General features: G+C 41.9%; 1 protein-coding gene across 2 annotated transcripts in view; it reads right to left on the bottom strand.

Annotated features, from left to right (window-relative positions):
- Positions 1-23,164, bottom strand: part of CCDC180 (coiled-coil domain containing 180) — a 77,640-nt gene that overhangs the window by 34,391 nt on the left and 20,085 nt on the right. The window contains exons 8-18 of one of the 2 annotated variants that reach the window (XM_063432788.1): positions 21,363-21,458; positions 18,668-18,831; positions 10,983-11,102; positions 9,867-9,946; positions 8,634-8,722; positions 7,907-8,029; positions 6,809-6,982; positions 6,612-6,727; positions 5,803-5,929; positions 4,379-4,714; positions 368-612 (exon numbers count right to left, since the gene is read on the bottom strand). In XM_063432788.1, coding sequence (XP_063288858.1) covers positions 368-612; positions 4,379-4,714; positions 5,803-5,929; positions 6,612-6,727; positions 6,809-6,982; positions 7,907-8,029; positions 8,634-8,722; positions 9,867-9,946; positions 10,983-11,102; positions 18,668-18,831; positions 21,363-21,458 — 1,670 coding nt within the window. The remainder of the gene's footprint in view (positions 1-367; positions 613-4,378; positions 4,715-5,802; positions 5,930-6,611; positions 6,728-6,808; positions 6,983-7,906; positions 8,030-8,633; positions 8,723-9,866; positions 9,947-10,982; positions 11,103-18,667; positions 18,832-21,362; positions 21,459-23,164) is intronic. The other variant, XM_063432789.1, reaches the window with a different exon arrangement.

The raw sequence follows: 23,164 nt of genomic DNA, 5'->3' as shown, positions 1-23,164 counted from the left end.
CCTTGTGTCAAACTGATACAAAAATCTAGGAAGATATTAGATTAGAAAAAATCTATTTTGTTCCTTAAGCAAAAAAACACAACAAGTAGATTGTGTTAGGGCTGAGATGGATGGAAAGGTAAGGACAATGAATAACATACACACACACATACAATACCCTGACCCAGGAAAAGTAGTTTAAGCATTTGGGGTGATTGGACCTGTGATTACTTGTTTGATTGCTAAAAGAATAGACTAAATTCTTTATATTAAAGCAACCCACCACTGCTTTGATATATTTGATATGTTATTTTGCAATGTATTATCTAGACTAGCATTGTAAATTTTTGATCTCCTGATATATTCAGATTAATGACTGCCAACTTACTGGTCCATTGCTTTCGTAAATACATCCTTTGGTATGATCATTGCATCCATTTGTAGGGAACTTTCATCTGTAGTTGCTTCAGTCATGAACACTCCTTGAATCTCGGACTGTTCCGTGAAAGATACATTATTCTCCTGGTCATTAGCTACTGCTGACCTCAGTATAGTATATGTATTTCCTTTGGAGGTAGTGAAACTGCCAAGTGTCTCCTGATCAGTGCTACTTTCCTCTACCAGGGATGCGTCCTAGGATTTAAAACCAAACAAGAATTTTAATTCTACCATAATGCGTGTGGTGGATGATAATTTAATGATGGGGCGGGGGTCCATGAACACCCAAGCCCAATAATTACACCTGTTAAAGTTAGGTTATAATAGAGATTTAACACGTTTTATTTTAGCTTTCATTTAAAGAAGATTTGCTGTTCGTTGCTACAATTAACCATGTTTTAACACACCCTGGAAGTGTAGAATTATGTTCAGGAATCAGCCAAAATCGTGTTCTAGTAATTAGTCAATCTAGTTTTTATCCCAACTTCTGACGGCAACTTTGTTTATGTATTATGCATTTTTTTCATATTTAGTAAATCAACCCCATAATTTATAAAAAGCAAATACATGTTTATATTGTGTGGTAAATTTAAAGGTACACTATAGTCACCCAGACCACTTCAGCTCAATGAAGTGGTCTGCGTGCCAGGTCCTTCAGGTTTTAACCCTTCAGATGTAAACATAGCAGTTTCAGAGAAATTCGAAATTCGCATCCAGCGTGCAGAACGTCCATAGGAAAGCATTGAGAAATGCTTTCCTATAGACTGAATGCGTGTGCGGCTCTTGCCACGCATGCGCATTCGGCTCCACTCAGGAGCTGACTTCAGCGGGGGAAGAGAGGTCACCAGCGCCGAGGGAGCCCAGCGATTAAGGCATGGTTCATCAACCTGGTCCCTACCGCCCACTAGTGGGCGTTTCAGGGTTCCAGGTGGGCGGTAGGGATTTCCAGGTTGATCGGGCGGGCGGGTGCGAGCCGGCGGTACCCGTGCGACTGGGTACCGCTGTGACCATTTGCAGCTCCGGCCCGCCCCGCCCGGTAAACTGCCGGGGCCGCCTTCCAAAGTGTCCATCGGGTGGCCCATGCTGTCAGGGCCACCCGATGGATGCGGATTGTAAGGGGGCCCGGTCAGCGCTGGGCGCTTTAACAGCGTGACCGGGCCCCCTGTGATGACATCACAGAACTGGGAGGAAGTGATTCCCCGGTCACTCCTCCCAGCTAAAACTGAGAGCCGCGCGGGAAGAAGCAGAGGGAGTCAGAGTGGGAACTCTGACTCCCATCCACCTGAGCCACCACTGGACCCCAGGGAAAGTCACCCTCCTGCACTTTAAAGGTAGGAAACAGGAGGGTGACTTAAATATAATGTGTGTGTTTGTTTGTGTGTGTGTGTGTGTGTGTGTGTGTGTGTATGTGTCTTTGTATGTATGTCTTGTGTGTGTGTATGTGTCTGTCTGTATATATGTGTGTCTTGTCTTTGTATGTATGTGTCATTGTATGTGTGTCTTGTGTGCCTGCATGTGTGTGTGTCTATGTATGTCTTATATGTGTGTCTGCATGTGTGTGTGCATGTCTGTGTGTGTCTGTTTGTTTGTATGTGTGCCTGTCTGTTTGTATGTATGTGTCTTGTGTGTGTGTGTGTGTGTGTATGTGTGCCTGTCTGTGTCTTTGTGTGTGTGTATGTATGTGTGTATGTGTGCCTGTCTGTGTGTCTGTATGTGTCCTATGTGTGTCTTGTGTGTGTGTGTCTTGTATGTGTGTCTGTATGTGTATGTCTGTTTGTATGTATGTGTCTTGTGTGTGTGTGTGTGTGTGTGTGTGCCTATCTGTGTCTTTGTGTGTGTATGTATGTGTGTATGTGTCTGTACGTGTGTCTTGTGTGTGTGTGTGTCTTGTATGTGTGTCTGTATGTGTGTCGTGTGTGTGTATATATGTGTCTTTGTGTGTGTGTCTTGTATGTGTGTCTGTATGTGTGCCTGTCTGTTATAGTGGACTATAGTAAGTGGGCTACCTAGCTCAGCTTTCCTACTGGGCATTGCTATAAGGAAGGTTAAAAAATAGAAAAAAAGGGAAAAAAAGGTGGGGAGGGGAATTGAGGAGGGAGAGGAGATGAGCTGACGCACAAATGAGAAATCATATTATGCGCAAACAGAGAAGTCGTCTGAATATCACTGAAAGAGACCTTCGTTTGTTCCTTACGAAAATCCAACCAGATATCAAATATTTAGTCTTGCAGCATCAACCTCAAAGAATCTCATTAATCACTAGTAAAGGTAATTTCCATTTACTTTATTGTTTTCTCATTAAACTTTATAAAGTTAAAAACCTTATAAACCTGCATTAAGTAGAAATAAAAAGATAAATGTACGTACATTTATTTTTTTTTTTAACCCCTTAAGGACCAAACTTCTGGAATAAAAGGGAATCATGACGTGTCACACACGTCATGTGTCCTTAAGGGGTTAAAACACCCTCCTTTCTTAAAAATATTCTGCATTTGCGCGAAAACTGGTGGGCGGTAAGGACATTTTTTCAACCAAAAAGATGCATTAGTGGGCGGTAGGTAGAAAAAGGTTGACTACCACTGGATTAAGGTAAGTAACTGAAGGGGTTTTAATCCCTTCAGTGCCAAGGGAGGAGGGCCCTGAGGGTGGGGGTCCCAAGGATGATATAGTGTCAGGAAAACGAGTTTGTTTTCCTGACACTATAGTGATCCTTTAATGAATGTAAAAATCATGATCCCAATAAAAGCATGTACATTGATTTAGACCCAGATTTAGGATTAGCTTTTAAAATGATCTACTATGTTTGTATAAACTTTTAACATTTATTTATTATATTGAAAAATATCGTATTCAATATTTTTAATTTTATTTTTTTAGATTGTTTTCATATATTTTATTTTATATTTTAATACATGAAAGAAAAATATTTTAAGAGTTTATCTAAAAACATTTACTTATTTAAAAGATTTTCCAAAAATATTAAATTGAGGCCATAATCTCATGTGCATTGAAATTATCATACTTAAGCTTAGCCCACACTATCTCTCTTTCAAGTAGGTCAAGTCTGTCTTGTCTTACATGTTTGTCTTGGTAACCCAATGTACATTAATTGTTAATACTGTTACGATTTTAGTAGTGACTGTTCAGTGAGTTTCCTTAGAAGCTATTCTGGGTCTTTCAGTCTTCAGAATTTACAATGAAGTCATAAAAATACACTGCACTTTTCATAGTAAGTATAACTAAGTTTAAATTGTAGACAACAGAAAAACATAATACATACAGGAAAACGTACTCTAAAAACGCTCCCACTCAGCTGTAGCAACAACTTCGCTATTTAAAAAAAAAAAAAGGTATACTATTTAGATCTCTTACAATTTGCAGTTAGCGCCACAATATAGGGAATATAATTTGATCCACACAATCATTGGAGCTAACCAGATTATTAGCACAGGTATAGGAAAATGTATTCCTATTTTTATTATTGACTCCGTTATGATTTAGTTCAGTCGTTCCCAATCTTTTTAGACACATTTAAGGAATGCATTCGACCTATTACAATCCTGAAGTCAAAGTTTTGCTGGCACACTTTGAGGAATCATGAGGCATGTACATGTGCCACTGCACACTGCATGAAAACCACTGATTTAGATAGAGACTGAAAATATAAAGTCCATGATGGTTATTGTGTAATATTTGCATATTATTTGTTGAGGGAGCTTCCAGGATGAGAAGCTCCACCCATTGCGGACACTATCTATAGCCAAGTACATTTTCTTAATCGGGGCAATTGCATTACATTAAAAGTATTTCCACTTAATGGTGAACATCCACACCATTTGTGGATTATAGATACCCTTTAAATTTTGAACATATAAGTTAAATGAACAGACAGTAACTCACGTGTTTGAAAAATCATAATCAATCATAATCATGTTTTATGGTATGATAATGTAATATGCACCTTACTGGACTCTTCTTGTTCCACTACCTTTGACGGAGACATTAGTTCAGCTGTATCCTCTTGTTGCAGTTCCCCAGCTTCTTTTGTAACTTGTCCTGTGTCCAGCTGCTCAGATGTTCCTGCTGTAAATTCTTGTGAATGCTGTACTTCATGTTTTATGCTTGAATCAAGTATTTTCACTTGATGTCCATCACTTAATACCCCTTCGACACTTATATTAGCTGCAGTAGTATCTTCACAGGATAGAGTGGACATCTCGCCAGGTGGAGAGGTTACCGCAGCTTGAGATGGGTCTACTGGACTTGTCTGTTTTTTATTACCGTCTGAATATACCTCCTTTAAAAAACAAATGTGTATAGTCAATCATTTATTTCAGAGTCTGTGTAAAGGAAAACCAAATTTAATTTCAAGATAAACTCTTATCGACTGCAGTTAGGTATCACTCCTATAATCCTTACAGAATAATTATTGGGATGAGTTGTCCAGTACTTCCATTTTTTTGGTGTCAAAGTGGTGTATTACGTTAAAGTAATTGGTGCAACAATCATCCCAAGAATCCAGAAAAGATAAACAGTCCAGCACATCTCCCCAAAATTGTCCGGCAATAATTTATAAGTGCCATCTTTCACAGCAGTGTTTTAGCTCTAATGGAGGCTTTTTCAAGGGTCAACAGAAAATTTATTGGGAAAGCCCAATACTGATTATCCCCATTAGACAATACTTTGAAAGATCCCAGGTGAAAGTGGACACAGATACAGTGTTGCTTTTTTATTTTTGCTGTTATGTTTTTTTGTATATATGTCACACTATGGAAGTTTCCTATGAAGTTTTCTTGTAGGATATTATCATCTATGTGACGAGCTTATATTCATTTGTATGGCAACAATAACCACTGTGTGCGGTGTGCGCTTTCACCCGAGGTTATGAAATTGTTCTACAGTGAGAAGTGTAAAGGTGACATTACACTAGTATGATAATAGCTGCTCTGATTTGGGAACTGGCATGCTATTACACCTTTTTTGTGTACATACATTAGAAAATAACTCTGTTGCTATGTGCCATGTGTAAACATAGAATGCAGAGCATGGTAGTATAGAAAAGAAAAATATATTCTTCAAACCATTAAATTCAAACCATTAAAAAATATTTAATTCAATAAAACAGTCAGGCAACAATTTTATGGTGGTTGGCAAGTAAACCAACAACAGAAAGTACACTGTGACTTTTGGATGCTCTTAGGAAGATTTAGCTAGAAAAAAAAGAGGGATATTCGGGGGCATAGTGATAAATAAAGAGTGATTGCCATGGAAACAAATAGAATCTCTGTTAACATTTTGCCTTAATAAGTCTCCCCCTGTATGTCTAATTGATCAAAACAGTAGTCCATTTTTTTCATCCAAGATCTTTTAATTTGAATTCGTTACCTGTCCATACACCTCTTTGACACCAAAATATTTGCTCACAGTTGAGCTGTATTCCATTAGTTCTTTCAAAACCACAGCAGGGTAGGACTCTACAATATTAACTTGGTCTATGTGGAACGTCTTGTATCTGTGAAATAAAAAGATGATTGTTACTAGGAAATGCTAAGCAATAAGGAAGGGACGCAGAAGAAAGCACAAACATAATAAAATGTATAAGGAATATTAGGTAACTTTATCCATGATCACATCACTAACACTATGTTACATAGTCTAAACAGAGGCTGTCAAAGTGAAACAAAAGTAGTTAACAGCACAGAGGTTGAAGGGTCCGTCTAAGTACCATAACAACCCATACTCAATACAATTGGTTATGGTGCTGACAGCAACCTACTTCCCATCTCCCTGCACAGTTTGGCTTTTAGAATTTACACAAATATCTGGAGCTATAAGCTTGGTATTGAAGTTCTGATGTCAAAGGAGGCATTTTAATTTTTCCTTTGCCAATCAAGATTCATCTTGAAACAAAAGTGAAAACTAATATTTGGTCTGAAACAATTACAGGCTAAATCACCAGTTGGACCTACCAGGTTAGTCTAAGGGCATTACCCTCAAAATGATAAACTGCAATCAATATATAAGCACTCTCCCCAATGCTCGGTAGTGCTTTCTGGTATATAAGAAAAAAAATGTACAAAATGTAGACATCCACAACTGGATAGAGGAATAACTCTCAAATGCAAGGGTATGCACAAAACCCAAGTTTCTGACTAATTTCGAAGTAGGATTCAAACAAACAAAGAGGCACAAACCCAGCTTTAATGGTCTTTAATGACGCCAGCGCTTTTCGCATCGTGCTTTTCAAGAGTTCAGCAGTGTTTTCTTTTCTTAGGTTTTCCAATATTATTATTAAATCGGCTTCTCTTGCCTGAACACAGAGAAATGCCATTATTAGAAGTCATATTACAGCAGGAAAACAAAGAAATTAGATAGATTAAACTTTCTGCACCTGGTTCTCCATATCGAACCTCTGACGGCAGCTGTCCATTGTTTTCTGCATAAGGTTTTCCTGTTTTTTTAAGCCAATTTCCAACATGTCCCATAGGTGGACGGCTTCCTTTGAGAATGTGAATAACTTTTCTATTTGAAAATCTGTCTCTTTATATGCAGTCTTAAGAGCTTCCTAGAGTTGGGAAAATAGAAATGTGGGTTCTTAGGTACATATGTCAAAAAGACACAATAACATTAAATTACTCATCCTAAAGTAGTAATGGCTAGGCTTTTGGATGGATAGTTGTAGATTACATTTTCCATGAGGCTCTACCAGACTTAAGATAATACATATATCTGATCCCCATGTGAAATGTAACTGACAAAAGCTAGTGTGGCAAAGCTTAGCCATCACAGTCAAATAGAAAAAAAAAGGGAAAAAAAGGTACAACCTTCTTATTTAAGACAGTCACATCATAACGAGCATTGCCTGGGACTATTGGAAGCCATTGTTTAAGGTACAGATCATATTCCATGTTGTCTGGCACTAGGACAGAAGATTAGTTGAAGAATGTCACAGGATAGGTTAGTTGTAGACTGAATCGATAGAATGTTACAGAATAAACTGAATGGATAGAATGTAGTGGGATGGACTGATTGTAGACTGAATGGATAGAATGTTGTGGGATGGACTGATTGCAGACTGAATGGATAGAATGTCATGGGATGAATTGATTGTAGACTGAATGGCTACAATGTCACATGATGGACTGATTGTAGACTGAATGGATAGAATGTCACAGGATGAAATGATTGTAGACTGAATTGATAGAATGTCACGGGATAGACTGAATGGGTAGAATGTCACAGGATGGACTAATTGTAGATTGAATGGAAAGAATGTCACGGATAGACGGATTGTAGATTAAATTGATAGAATGTCACGGGATAGATTGATTGTAGACTGAATGGATAAAATGTCACGGGAAGGACTGATTGTAGAGTGAATGGATAGAATGTCACCGGATGAAATTATTGTAGACTGAATGGATAGAATGTCATGGGATGGACTGATGTATTAAATTATATGTATTGTAGTCTGTGAATCTATACGTACATTCCACATCTCTCTCTCCTTATTGTACTTGACCTGGATGTTTTCTGTTAGTGAGCAGAGCTCATCGGTTACTATGTTATTCGCTTCGTCCTTACTGCAGATATTCAGGGTTACCAGATGCTCCTGGAATCAAGCAATAAAGATGGTCTTTAAAGAATCAAATGAGTACATACTATATGTATACTTAAAGTGGCACTGTCACAACAAAAAATAAATCAGGAAAACCTAATGTTCCCCTCCCAAGCCCCCACCATGGGTTGCAGATGAGGGTATCTAATATTAATAAATGGGTGGACGCAATGTTTCTCTCAATCGCTCACACAGAGAGTTCTGATTGGTTGACTTACCACATGTGGGGGCTCAGTCACTAGTCTTTTATTACAGTGAGCAGCCATTGGCTACGTTCTGTTCAGCAGGCATGCCCCCACTCTCCTCCTGCTTTCCAAACCTCCCTTGTACCAATAATATGAGATATTGACCTCCATAGGCTTTTATTGGTTTGTTTCTTAATAACAATGTTAGTTATTAAAATAAGGAAGATAATTATTCTTCCAAAGCACATTTTTCTTGAGCAGCCGACGCGTTTATCGGGTTCAGCTGCTAGAATTTCGACTGGCATTAAATCTGGTCAAAATCCATGAAACCAGCCAATTATGTTCAACAGGGTTTTGTCAATAAGTAAGGCCCTGCCATTGACCTACGTCGATATTGAAAGACATGTAATTACCTTGTACTTTTCCGACTCTGTGAAACACTTTTGAGAAACGTCCTTCAGTAGGCTATGTAAACGGTCTACAAACTGTGTGTTCAAGGATACTATGCCGGCAAAAAACAGAAAGAAAAATCACGAGTGCTTATGGACATCAGATTATTTGGACAGAAGAGAATATATACTACTTATTAGGCTAATGCATACATGAACATATTATTATTTTTAACATTTATATAGCGCCAACATATTCCGCCGTGCTTTACAATTAAAGAATAGGCATATTTGGCATCAAATAATTCACATACAGAATATTAATAGAGACAAGGTGAAGAAGGCCCTGCTCAAATGAGTTTATAGTGGGATTAGCTGATCTGCTGTTCTTCAGTTGGTATCAAATTAAACCTTCTATGGTACTAAGTCAGTCTTTAGTTTGCAAAAGAGGGCAAGGAACTGCCTACCCTTGACATAACGCATACAGGGAAACAATGCAGGTGATATGTCTACATGTTGAGGTAAATATGTTTATGTCCTGCAATTGCTGACCCACGCCTATTCGTATGAACTAAAATAAAAATCTTTTGGATTATACCACCTCAAATGGCCTCAGTGCTTTGTCCCAATTATGGGTACCAATTGCTTTAATTTTGAGCAATTTCGGTAGTGAAGAACGTCTACACATTATATCTATTGCCTGCTGTAAAGAAGAGCTCCAATTATTTTATGTTTTGCTTTCCCAGAAACTTCAAAGCAAGGGTTTGCACTAGAGGGGCGGAGCAAGAAAACAAGGTTATGCATGGGAGGGACGGAGCAGCAAAACAAGGTCTTGCCCTGGAGGGGATGAGACTCAAACAAGGCCTTGCATAGAAGGGACTGTGCAAAGCACTAGGTTAAAAATATATGAACTAAGAACTACCCTAACTTGCACATATTGGAAACAACATGGGCATTATAGAAAGTTTCAGAATGAGTTGTGAGGAGTCAACTTGCACAATCAAAGAGCCAAGAAACTGTTACATGTGCTGCAATAAGAGATATTTACAGTAAAGGGTATGATAATATAATATAACAAGCATGAGAGTTTGGGGAAGATAAACAGGCATTTGCAAGAAGAGGGGGCGGGGGGGGGGGGGGGGGTGGAGTAGCACAGGATTCTAATAGAATATATATAGCCTTATAGATCTGCAAATGTTCCACAACGTTTTCCAAGCAATTAGCTGGTGAATGTTGGTGTATTATACTGCAGCTTACGTATCTCGTTGTTTAAGTCATCAAAAGATGCAAGCCATTCGGTCACTTCGGTTTTTGTGCATTTTGGGGGTACAAAGTTACTGTGAAAAGAAAAACAAATATATGTATATATGTAACTTTTTAAATCTTCAAGATCAAGTAAACATCACTATTTTAACTATATTAGGACCAATGATTTGTAATGGTATTATCACAATCACTGGTCTATGCCAGTGTGCAATGTCTTGCTTATTTAATATCAGAAACCCTATACAGACCTGCTATCTTGAAACATACAAAAACGCCTGGGGATCTATCTGTTGGTAACGCCTGGTAATGACAGTGCATCAAAATCATAAACATACAGCTTGACATAACATTTACACAATTACACATTGATACAGAGGAATAGAAAGCTATCACCTTACAAGCTAGTAGAAAGTTGGTTGATGGGTACAAAAGGGGGTGCAGTGTTACGTTGAACTCTTTATGCATAACTTAGACTTGAAAGTTTATTTTGGACCTGATGAGCGGGAAGTGTATAGACTGGCATAGTGACAAAGTAGATATTAAACCAGTATATAAAATCATGTAATTAAATTCAGGCAAACAAGCAAACCTGGAAAATCCAGGCACACAACGTAGTTGAAAAACTAGTTGCTGCAAGCCTCTTTATTAGAAAAATTACAGATTGTTTTTACAAATCTGACACATCTGACACGTACACACAAAAGGGACTTACTTGTACGCCACATAAATCCACTAAACGTGCTTATGATTGAGTGAAGTTAAGATAGGCAGTAGAGGGACCAGCCTGATAGCACCTATAAACTCAATGCAGAAATTATGGTGCCGCCAATACCCTGGTCCCAGCTCTGAATAGTCTGTAGTGCAGTGACTTTTAAACCTCACTGCAAATATGAGCCTTTCCCTTTTCGATCAGTGACACTAAACAAAGGATCACTACTTCCTCTCCCCATGCCTTAGCTGATCACAATATGCAACCCTATTCACATGACTATTATCAGTCTATTAAGCAGTTTCACCCATCACATGTAAAAAGTAACTTTGCTTTCCATGCACACTCATTGCACTGCACAATTCACAGCCAAATTATCGAAAGAAATGAGTACCTACCCCACTGTGCAGAGGTGCTGCATTCTCTTTTCATTAATAGATTCTTGCAAGACCACGAAAAGATCCAATTCTTTCTTAAACATACTGGGTGTCTGACACATCTGATTCTTAACAAACTCTCTACAAAAATAATAAAATAAAAAAGTAATAAAAAATTACATTTATAGAGTGTGCAGGTTTCACTGCCTAAAGTAGATAGTATAACTTTAAAAGCTATGTTAAAATGCTAGATTAATTTGCTCTGATCAGCTGTTTTAATGGTAATGGACGTAATGGAAACGATTAGGATTTAAAACAAACATATAATGATAATCACAAAGCAACATATAAAGTAATGGTTAGAAAAAAAGCATAACATAATCTATCAATAAACTTACAAAAGACATCAAAAAGATATACAGTAAACAACGAATTAAGATGATGAGGACAAATGCATGCTGCAGACATATTACCATATAGAAAAAAAAAACCACCAGGTTTAACTTTTCCAACTTACTTCTAAACTGAAGTTGGAAAAGTTAAACCTGGTGGTGTTGTTTCTGTATTCTCACTGCTCCAAATCAGAGGAAAAAAAAACCCAACCAAGCACTTTTCCAGTTACCAAATTTGTTACTAAAACAAGCTTGACTCTTTGCTGAGTTGAATCGTAACTGTATCCTGTCCAGTTAAATCTGCCTTGGACTTTACATAAGTGCCCAGTCCATTTTTGTTTTGTTCATCCTAGGAGTGGGGTCGCCTATGGGGTTGAGGCACGGTTGTGGTCCTTACTACGTGTGCCTTCCCATATTCATACCAACATTGCTACTGACTAAAGCGTAGGTTCCTTTCATAACAGCATATTAATGCAATCCATTGGTCATCCAGATCACACTTCGTTACCCTCATTGTGGCTAAAATATAAACAACATCTCAAAAAAAAAACAAAACAAAAAAAAAAGGATTCTAAAGAATCTTAAATCAAAGCAACTGCAGGTAGTAGCTTGAGGTCTATAGTCAAACTGGGAGTTCTGGGGGGTGGGGCGGGGCCGGACCGCCGACGGGATCAGACGCTTCTGTCTGAGCTCCCGCATTGGAGCCGAAAAAACGGCGCAAACTGGAGGTACTACCTACCTAACCACCCGCAACAGCACCCACCTTGATCCCCAGATCCCGAGGCATACGGGGATACCCCTCAAGCGGCCTGCAGTAACCCGACTAAGGCCCCGAGGCGTGAGGAGCTTGAGCCGGGATGAGACGGCCGCTCTCCCGGGTCTCCGGTCGGGGTCCGGCGCTCCCCCCCCCCCCCTCTGGACCGGGGGGGTCATCCCGGTCTGCACACACACGAGCAGAGACCCCTATCATGCCACGACACGCGGGGCTGAAAACTGCTACCCTGCCACACATCCACCACAACATGAGGATAGCTCAACGCATGGTGCAACCAAGATGGCGGTGGTAAGAAATCCTTGCAGATTAACCTGCCTAGCTGAAACTGTGGATCTCGGCAGCACTCACCTGCACATAGACGCAGCCATTGCAAGGTATAGCCGGAAACGGGAGCAAAGGCTTCAAACATCGCTAGCAAGCCAGCCACTCCAGCCAGCAGCAAACAGGCTGAACAGACCTCAAGGCAAGCGGAGTAAGGCAACATCGCAAACTAAGCCAAGCCACAAGTTTGAAGCAGGGAACGCGGGGACCGGGCGTCCCACTCCGGGCACGGCAATCACCCACAGAATCAAGCAAGCAGCCCGCCCAGGCCGGGTGCCAGGAGGGATTTACCTCCACAGCATCGACCACCCTGCAGGAGGAATGCCCGCCGCTGGCGGCGAAAGAGATCCGGCACCGACTGCACCCATAACGGGAATGCCTCGACCACACAGAGCCATCGAGCCAGTGGTCAGACGATGCCACCCTCAAAGTGGGCCTGGGGCTGGAGGAGACCCGCGCCCTATACTGGCCGCTCCGACACTTGGGACATTTCGACATGGGCCTCACCAATACCGGCTGCAGGCATGGGATGACTCCCCTGCACTGTCACTACCGCATAGCGGCCTGGTCTGCCGCCTCGCCACCACAGCTACGCGATCACAGTGGACTATGTCCTACTAAAATCTTGAGCCTCACCCCTCTGAGACAGACAACCGAAGTCAATGTAATGATATGTCTACTATGTTATGTTTATTACTTAGCAAATTTGCTCGCACAATACTCAAATACCATATGCCTTACTGTCGAACTAGGTTGTCCTCCTATATAAATGGTTATGACGCTAATTAGCACTATTATTATTGTTTCTCCTACCCATTCGCCCAATAGGCCTCTAAGATGTGTCTGCATCATTTAAAATGGCTGCCTCTCTGCTCCCCTTCCCAAGCCTTTACCACATCAAATAGGTTTATGACTGAAACTAACAAGTGGAGCACATATTACGCCTGCTTATCGAGAGTTAACATAGTCAGCCAGTTGGCAGCAAATGCTTGCAGATTAATCTTCCTTCCATGCTCACATGTACCTAGCGGGGTCTTTAATGTTAACCGTTCTATGCCTGCAGTTAGGGTTGCCTTTGTGTCTTCTAGCTAGTTAAAAACTACTAACCTGTATATTGATTAAGCTAAGATACCCCTGCTACCCCCTAAACACGGCGACTCCGCCACTGACTCCTAACAAATGCTAAGCAGAAGACTGTAACTCATGTTTAACCTCCCTGACACAGCACTGCTGAATGGGTTAAATGTTTATGTCAGATCACGACATTATTTTGTGTACCCAACCCTGAGAGCCAAAACTGCCCAATAGCTGCAATCAGGGTCACTTTCAAACAGAATGTTTTTGCATGGACAAATCTGCCTACTATATCAGCTCTGTTAAGCCTTCATAACCCTCTGTGTGTTCATATGATTCACAAATGTTACCAAGCCTGTATTACTATGTTGTTCCTATGACGTTATAAAACACAAAAATATGGCAATCTTTCTTAGGAGTGCACCACGCTCGAACCTGTTATTATTAACTTATGTAACCCCAAATGCCTCCTTTTTCAATTCTGTATCCCATAACGCATATGCCATAATAAAAGAAAGATTTACAAAAAAAAACAAAAACTGGGAGTTCTCTACAAACAAACCAAAATTTAGACATGCACGGTTATCCTCAACAGCTTCTCCAGACAACCATTAATTTTAAACGATCTAGATTTCACTCCACTGCTCATTCATTGCACAATAAGGACTCCCTTAAAGCGGCACTGTCATGCCGAATTCCGTTTTTTTTTTTTAACAGCCCTCCCGCCTCAACTACATCCAATCGACCCCCTAGTTACCCCTAAATGCCCCTAAGCCCCCCACATTACCTATTTTTTATTCTTTATTTTCTGCCCGATCTATATTCAGGGCGCCGCCATCTTTGTGTGGGTAGGTGAAGTCCCTGTGGGACACGTCATCTACCCACACTACACAGACTGTGAGATTCCCGCACATGCCCAGTGAAACACCTGGACATGCGAACGGGAATTTCACCTATTCATTCATTCATCAGACAGACGAATGAATGAATAGAAAAAAATCAGATGAACAAACTAACACTGTGTATCAGTGTTCGTTTGTTCGTTCAGTTTATTACAAGGAGGGAGCTACTGGCGTGCAGCTCCCTCCTTGCAATATGTAAAGACAGAAGCGGCAGGGAGCAGTGCTCCCCACCACTTCATAAGCCCCCCAGGTCCCCCCCCTCAATATGACCCCCATAATAGCACAAGGGAGATTAAAATCTCCCCAATGCCCCTACTCGCTATATCGCGAGTAGGGGCATGTCCACTAAACAGTGAGCAGCCTGTGGCTGCTCACTGTAAAAAAAACAAAACAGGGTAATAAGGGGGGGGACGGGGGACCTACTGTCCTCCCCCGCCGGCCCCCACCCCTGGACGGCGGGTGGGGGCCATAATGGGAATGAGGGGGGACCTACTGTCCTCCCCTCAGGCCCCCACCCCTGAGCGGCGGGTGGGGGCCATAATAGTAATAGGGGGGGGGGGAGGGACCTACTGTCCTCCCCCCCGGCCCCCACCCCTGGGCGGCGGCCATAATAATAATAAGGGGGGGGGACCTACTGTCCTCCAGCCCCCGGCCCCCACCCCTGACCGGCGGGTGGGGGCCATAATGGTAAAAGGGGGGGGGGACCTACTGTCCTCCGGCCCCCACCCCTGGCCGGCGGGTGGGGGCCATAATGGTAAAAGGGGGGGACCTACTGTCGTCCCCCCGGCCCCCACCCCTGGGCGGCGGGTGGGGGCCATAACGATAATGGGGGGGGACCTATTGTCCTCCCCCCCGGCCCCCACCCCTGGGCGGCGGGTGGGGGCCATAATAGTAATAAGGGGGGGGTCTACTGTCCTCTCCCCCCCCCCCGGCCCCCACCCCTGGGCGGCGGGTGGGGGCCATAACGATAATGGGGGGGGACCTACTGTCCTCCCCCCGCCTCCACCCCTGGGCGGCGGGTGGGGGCACTAAGTAAATTCACCCCCCCCCATCAAGGTGACTAGGGGTGCCCAAGCCCCTAGTCACCCACCCCCCACCCAATAAAAATGCCCCTACCTGCCCCCCTCACCCTAAAAAATAGTGAGGGGGGGAATAAAATTGCTAACCTGTAAAGTAAAATTAAACTTACCATTCGACGTCTTCTTTTTTCTAAAATCTTCATTTTTCAGCCCCCAAAAAGGCAAAATAAAAAACCATGATAGCCGTCGAACTAAAAATAAAATAAAAAACCCGAGCGCAAAAAAAAAACCTGACGAAAAAGAAAAAACCCGAGCGCACAAAAAAATAATCCATCTTCACCCATGGAGGGCTCCGCGCAGACTGAGCTCCGCAGGGCGGGGCAAGGCTTATAAAGCCTTGCCCCGCCCTGCAATTAGCCTAAGAACACTCTGATTGGTGGGTTTAAGCCAATCAGAGTGCTCTGTGTCATTTTACAAGTGTGGGAAAGTTCTTTGGAATTTTTCCACGCTTGTAAAATGACACAGAGCACTGTGATTGGATGGATTTCAAGCCGTCCAATCACAGTGCTCTGTGTCATTTTACAAGCGTGGGAAAATTCCAAAGAACTTTCCCACGCTTGTAAAATGACACAGAGCACTGTGATTGGATGGATTTCAAGCCGTCCAATCACAGTGCTCTGTGTCATTTTACAAGCGTGGGAAAATTCCAAAGAACTTTCCCACGCTTGTAAAATGACACAGAGCACTGTGATTGGATGGATTTCAAGCCGTCCAATCACAGTGCTCTGTGTCATTTTACAAGCGTGGGAAAATTCCAAAGAACTTTCCCATGCTTGTAAAATGACACAGAGCACTGTGATTGGATGGATTTCAAGCCGTCCAATCACAGTGCTCTGTGTCATTTTACAAGCGTGGGAAAATTCCAAAGAACTTTCCCACGCTTGTAAAATGACACAGAGCACTGTGATTGGATGGATTTCAAGCCATCCAATCACAGTGCTCTGTGTCATTTTACAAGCGTGGGAAAATTCCAAAGAACTTTCCCACGCTTGTAAAATGACAAAGAGCACTCTGATTGGCTTAAACCCACCAATCAGAGTGTTCTTAGGCTAATTGCAGGGCGGGGCAAGGCTTTATAAGCCTTGCCCCGCCCTGCGGAGCTCAGTCTGCGCGGAGCCCTCCATGGGTGAAGATGGATTATTTTTTTGTGCGCTCGGGTTTTTTCTTTTTCGTCGGGTTTTTTATTTTATTTTTATTTCGACGGCTATCATGGTTTTTTATTTGGCCTTTTTGGGGGCTGAAAAATGAAGATTTTAGAAAAAAGAAGACGTCGAATGGTAAGTTTAATTTTACTTTACAGGTTAGCAATTTTATTCCCCCCCTCACTATTTTTTAGGGTGAGGGGGGTAGGTAGGAGCATTTTTTATTTGGGTGGGGGGTGGGTGACTAGGGGCTTGGGGACCCCTAGTCACCTTGATGGGGGGGGGGGAATTTACTTAGTGCCCCCACCCGCCGCCCAGGGGTGGGGGCCGGGGAGGGGAGGACAGTAGGTCCCCCCCCTTAATACTATTATGGCCCCCACCCGCCGCCCAGGGGTGGGGGCCGGGGGGGGCAGTAGGTCCCCCCCCTACTACTATTATGGCCCCCACCCGCCGCCCAGGGGTGGGGGCCGGGGGGGGAGGACGGTAGGTCCCCCCCCCCTTATTACTATGATGGCCCCCACCCGCCGCCCAGGGGTGGGGGCCGGGGGGGGGGGCAGTAGGTCCCCCCCCCTTATTACTATGATGGCCCCCACCCGCCGCCCAGGGGTGGGGGCCGGGGGGGGGGGGAGGACAGTAGGTCCCCCCCCCTTATTACTATGATGGCCCCCACCCGCCGCCCAGGGGTGGGGGCCGGGGGGGGAGGACGGTAGGTCCCCCCCCTTATTACTATGATGGCCCCCATCCGCCGCCCAGGGGTGGGGGCCGGGGGGGGAGGACAGTAGGTCCCCCCCCCTCTTATTACCATTATGGCCCCCACCCGCCGGCCAGGGGTGGGGGCCGGGGGGGAGGACAGTAGGTCCCCCCCCCTACTACTATTATGGCCCCCACCCGCCGCCCAGGGGTGGGGGCCGGGGGGGAGGACAGTAGGTCCCCCCCCCCTCTTTTCCATTATGGCCCCCACCCGCCGGCCAGGGGTGGGGGCCGGGGGGGGGAGGACAGTAGGCCCCCCCCCTCTTATTACCATTATGGCCCCCACCCGCCGGCCAGGGGTGGGGGCCGGGGGGGAGGACAGTAGGTCCACCCCCTCATTATCTTTATGGCCCCCACCCACCGCTCAGGGGTGGGGGCGACAATAGGTCTCCCTCCCTTGTTTTACTTTACGGCCCCCACCCGTCGTTTAGGGGTGGGGGGCAATATATTTTTTTATTTTATTTTATTTTTTACAGTGAGCAGCCACAGGCTGCATCCTAACACCAATGGAGAAACTCTTCTCATTCTGTTAGGATGCAATTCGGCAGTTTTGCCGGCGTTCTGTCTAAGTGACAGGACGTTCGGCAATACTGACAGGAAGCATTGTGGGAACTGGGAGGAAAGCTAGGGATCATGGGAAAATTGCTCTGACCAGCGGAAATGAAGCACACTTTGCTCCTCCGCTGGTCAGAGCTGGTCAAGCGGAGGAATCCTCCATAAGACAGTCCCTACTTTGTCTTATGATTTTAAAGAAAACTAAAGAAGACAGGAAGAAAAGAATAACAGATCCCGAGAGAGGGGGAGAAGAGGAAGAGATTGAGGAAAGGTAAGTTCGGCATGACAGTGCCGCTTTAAATTGTATTTTTTTATATGTATACAGTTTTATTATCTTAATGATCAGAATCAGTAGGTAGAAATGAAAGGAAAATATAAATCTAAAGAAACCAGTGATGCATTTCATGCAGAGCTCTGCATTGTAAGAAGGAACAATGGAAGGAGGAAAGAAGGAAAAAAGAGAAAGGAGAAGAAAACGAGATGGTCCAAATCTAACGGTTATAATTGTATTATTGTTCTTTAATCTTAAAATGTGATTGAATTGACTGCAAAATGAAGAAGTGTCCTGAGTTTGCCGTTTTTGATGTAATCAGCCTATTTAAACACTGTTGATAACTTAATTCTTACATGTATAGAACCCATAATCCCTCTCTTTACTGCATATTACAGTTATCTGATGCTCTGTATAATAAACTTTTACAAAAGCATTTACATACCTGAATGCATTAATTGTACTTTGCTTTTGGAAGTGCTTCCAGGAATTTACCAGATCCTGCCAACGGAGGCGCTGTGCTCCCTCTCTTTTCAAGTCAGCTTCCTTTAGATTAGTGCAAAGTTTAGCAATTGCCCGCCGATTAGCCAGAATAGCCTGATTTATCATCTAGGAGAGAGCGGGAGAGTAGAATCATTCTGCACCATAACCCTTTGGGTGTACAAACACTTTCATATAGACTGTACGCTTGTTTGAGCAGTGTCGTCTTCAACCTATCGTTCCTGTAAGTTTTCTTGTAATTGTCCTTTTTCTAGTTAAATCCCCCCCCCCTCTCATAATATTGTAAAGCGCTATGGAATCTGTTGCCGCTATATCAATGGCAATAATAATAATAAACTCAGAATAACAGTATCTTTTCACAATAGGCCAGATTGTACAGAACTCACTACTAAGAGCATGACCACACAATAAATAAAATGCAAAGAGCAAAAAAAAAAAAAAAACACAAGTGAATGGCCACTGGAACTACTCACTATCGGTTAATTAAGGAGTATCCTGTCTAAGCTTGTTAGGCTATGTAGGTACCTTCTGAAATCAATGACAAGTTGGCTTACAGTCACAGTGAACAGGTAAACCATGTACACTGATCGACCACAGCAATAAAAACACTCACAGGTTAGTGAGTAAGTGAGTGAGTGAGAGAGTGAGTGAGTAAGATTGATTATATTGTTACAATGGCACCCGTCAAGAGGTGGGATATATTAGGCAGGAGGAAAACAGTTCATTTTTCAATTTCATATGTTGGAAGCAGGAACAATAGACAAGTTAAAAGATCTGAGTGACTTTGACAAGGGCCAAGTAGAGATGGCTAGACGACTTGTTCAGAGCAAATTGGCAAGTGGGGAGCCTGTCAGGTCCAAGCACACAGAAATGCTACTGAAATTGCTGAAAGACTCAATGCTGGCCATGGTAGAAATGTGTCAGAATAGAGAGTTCATCGCAGTTCACTGTGTATGATACAGTATAACCAAAAACCGGTCAGAGTGCCCATGATGACCCCTGTCCACCGCCAGAAGCACTTTCAATGTGAGTGTCAGAACTAGAACATGAGCAATGGAAGAAGGCATTGTGCGTCATTTAACTATGGTAGAGATGGCAGCAGGACGTACCGTGGGAAGAAGGCATGTAGAGATATGTTCTGGGCAATGTACTGCTTGGAGACCTTTGGCCCTGGCATTCATATGGATGGTGCTTTGACATCTACCTAGAAATTGCTGCATAACTTCATGGCAATGGTGTTCCCTGTTGGCGGGGGTCTCTTTCAGCAGGATAATGCACCCTGCCACACTGCAAATATTTGTTCAGAAATAGTTTGAAGAACATGACAGAGTTCAAGGTGTTGCCTTGGCCTTCAAATTCATCAGATCTCAATCCAATTAAGCATCCCTGGGATGTGCTGGAACAACAAATCCAAATTCATGGAGGCCCCACCTGACTTCTTGCAGAACTTAAAGGATCCGCTTCTAATGTCTTGGTGCCGGATACCACAGAACATGTTCCGAGGACATGCGGAGTCCATGCCTTGATACATCAGAGCTGTTGTGGCTGATCAGTTTTCTCACTTTCCACGTTTTTTTTTTTTTCTTATGCCCCTTGTATCTGAATGATTATACACCCTTACTTGCTACTTGCCTTAATATATGTGTATACAGACACACAATATATGCACTATGTATACATACAGACACACAATTTGTTGGTGTTTTGCACTCCTGCTTTCCTCTTGGTTAAATGCCCGGTGCTCAGCTGCACAAAAATAAAATCTGCCAAATGAAGCCAGCACTCAAGGACTTGTAAAAGACGAAAAGGGTTTTAATCCATAGAACTTGCCAACATTTCAGTTTACATCAGCAAACTTTCATCAGGACATCAATCACCCTACCGGCTGCCTTTCTCAAGGGTATCCAGTAGGGTTCCCGAAACTTTGGGGGGAGGTTTTGACTTGTGCTCTGCACGGTTTGGCTTCTGCAAGAGATGGTGATCTCTATATGTTAAGTATATTAGCTTTGATGCATTGTACCTGGTCATATATTTTCTGTTACTTTGTATTTATTTTGATTGATTTATAATAAAGTGTTCTATTTTAGATTATTATTGGAGTGTGCATCCTTAATTATTTTCTATTTCGAGTTTTCCAGGCATTTTTGGATTTGCACCTTGCTTATGAATATATTATTTAAAGTGATAGATGGTACACCCTCGATGCTAGATTAGAATTTATATCAGATTGTATAGATACATTTAAAAGAGGCTTGGATTCTGTTTTCATGATTGTTTTCCCTTTTTGTGGCATAATTGGAAATGGCTTCAATTGTTTTGTTTTTTTCCTTCTTTTGGATCAACGGCATAAAATAATGGGCTTCACAGTTGAACTTGATGAATTTTAGTCATTTTTCAATCTAGACAACTATGTAACTATGTGGAGTGTGTTGCAGTGGTCATAATGCTTGGAGTGTTCCTTTAAAAAAAATAGCTTCCCCCAATAAATCAAGCGTAAGATAGAAGATTCCCTGAGAAGACTTATACTTATGCATAATACATGTCCTCGTCTATTTGAAATAACGAGACAAGTTTTATTTCAAATAGCATTCATTTTTCAAATTTGGTAATTAGTATTTTGACAGATTTAAATATCTTACCATGGCTTCTTTATGTATCATTCTATATGCATCCGATGGCATGAGGTAGCAAATCTCAGTCAAACTCCTGGTGAATTGCCTGAGCACTTCTGCAATCTGGAGGAGGAAATCACTGTATATTAACAAAACATATAGAAACTAAAATGACATTGGTTATTATGAAAAAAATAACTAGGGATAGGATACACCAAAAAAACAAACCAACAAACAAAACAATGAAAGTAAAAAAAAAAAAAAAAAAACAGAAAAAAACACCATCAATTTGGCCACATATATCTTCCAAGGCAGTAGAGGAAGACCTGAATTGGTCATATGACTTCCACTTTGTAATATACATTGCATTGAAAGATACCTTTTGCTTGTTGTGAAATAAATTAATTTCGGATGTTTTGCTCAAATTAAATTCCTTTTAATTAACAGCAGAACAAATAAATCCGTCCGGGACTCTATGGGTAACTATATCGTATGGATCGATTTGTTTGGATATAGATTAAATAGGAATCTGATTTGAACAAATCGGCCGACACAACTTTTTGCACAAGTTTTCAACGTCGCAAACAACTTATTGTGGGCAGTTGCCTGGGATCTTAATTAAATGAGGTGCTTGCAATCTATTAGAGGAGATATAAAAATGACGTAATTACAATTTTGGATCCTGACCAAGAGTTGTGACTCATATAAATGATTAATAGCTGTTATAAGTGCTTAAATCAGGGAACCCAGATGTCAGTGCACATATATATATATGCTAATAGAGAAACGAAAGGTGGAGCACTGTTGTGGCTGAATGGGAGAAAAAGTGTTTACATACCAATAAATATCTACATAGATATATAAAACAATACATCTATACTGCTTTTCAAAACATTTTCTTTACAAATCTTTGTATGCATAAGCTTTTCTCACAGTCCTACAATCTCTCATTTTCTATTCCCCTAAATACATGTTTTAAATTTAGCAACAGCTAGCTCGTCAATTTGGTTAACACAAATAACTCCTAACAAAAAAATATTAAAGGCACCAAACATTATTTAGTAAATGTATCACTTGTCTAATGATGTACTTCTTGTGCTTGTATGTAAAACATACCTTGGGCGTATTTTAGATATTTTAATAAAATGTGTGTTATTAAAGGGGCACTCCAGACCCCCTAAAGACCTTTAGCTTGCTGAAAAGCTTAAATTAGACACTTTTAATAAATCAATAGACACTTTTATAAATTAACCTGGTTACACCCCTCTGGCTTTCAAGAAGAAAACAGGTGCTGTTACTTCCTGAGTTTGTTAGCTCTGTAGAGCTAAATTCAAGAGGCAACAACTGCTCAGAGCCCCTGCTTTGCAAAGATTCCCCATTGAGCTGCATTGGAAAGTCTGTTATTGGACACCCACAGAAAGTCTGGCCAGGGTTAGAAGGGAAGGTAAAGAACTGCAGGTCTTGCAAGCTGTTTTTACATATACCCCAATTAAAAAAAATGCATAATTAAATGCAAGCATGTTTTCATTTGGGCTATATCTACTAAATAGTGATTTAAAAAAAAAATATTTGAGCAGTGGAGTGTCCATTTACACTTCCTTCCGATCCATTCTATGCAAAGTTCTACAATTCCTACAGTCCTACGAGTTCTCATTTTCTATTCATTTTTCTTCCCCATATTTTTTTTTTCATGGTTTAGCAATATCTTGCATGTCAAATAATAAAAGTGGAAGATTTTAGTTCACACAAACAAGAACTCTCATTTAACAAAAATATATTCAAATATATTAAAATATTACAATTGCAAATGAATCACTTGTAAAAGCATG

The sequence above is a fragment of the Pelobates fuscus genome, chromosome 9 (genome assembly GCF_036172605.1).
Source record: "Pelobates fuscus isolate aPelFus1 chromosome 9, aPelFus1.pri, whole genome shotgun sequence".
In the NCBI taxonomy this organism is placed as follows: Eukaryota; Metazoa; Chordata; class Amphibia; order Anura; family Pelobatidae; genus Pelobates; species Pelobates fuscus.
The sequence above is the reverse complement of the archived record's forward strand: the minus strand, read 5'-3'. Positions and strand labels throughout refer to the sequence as shown.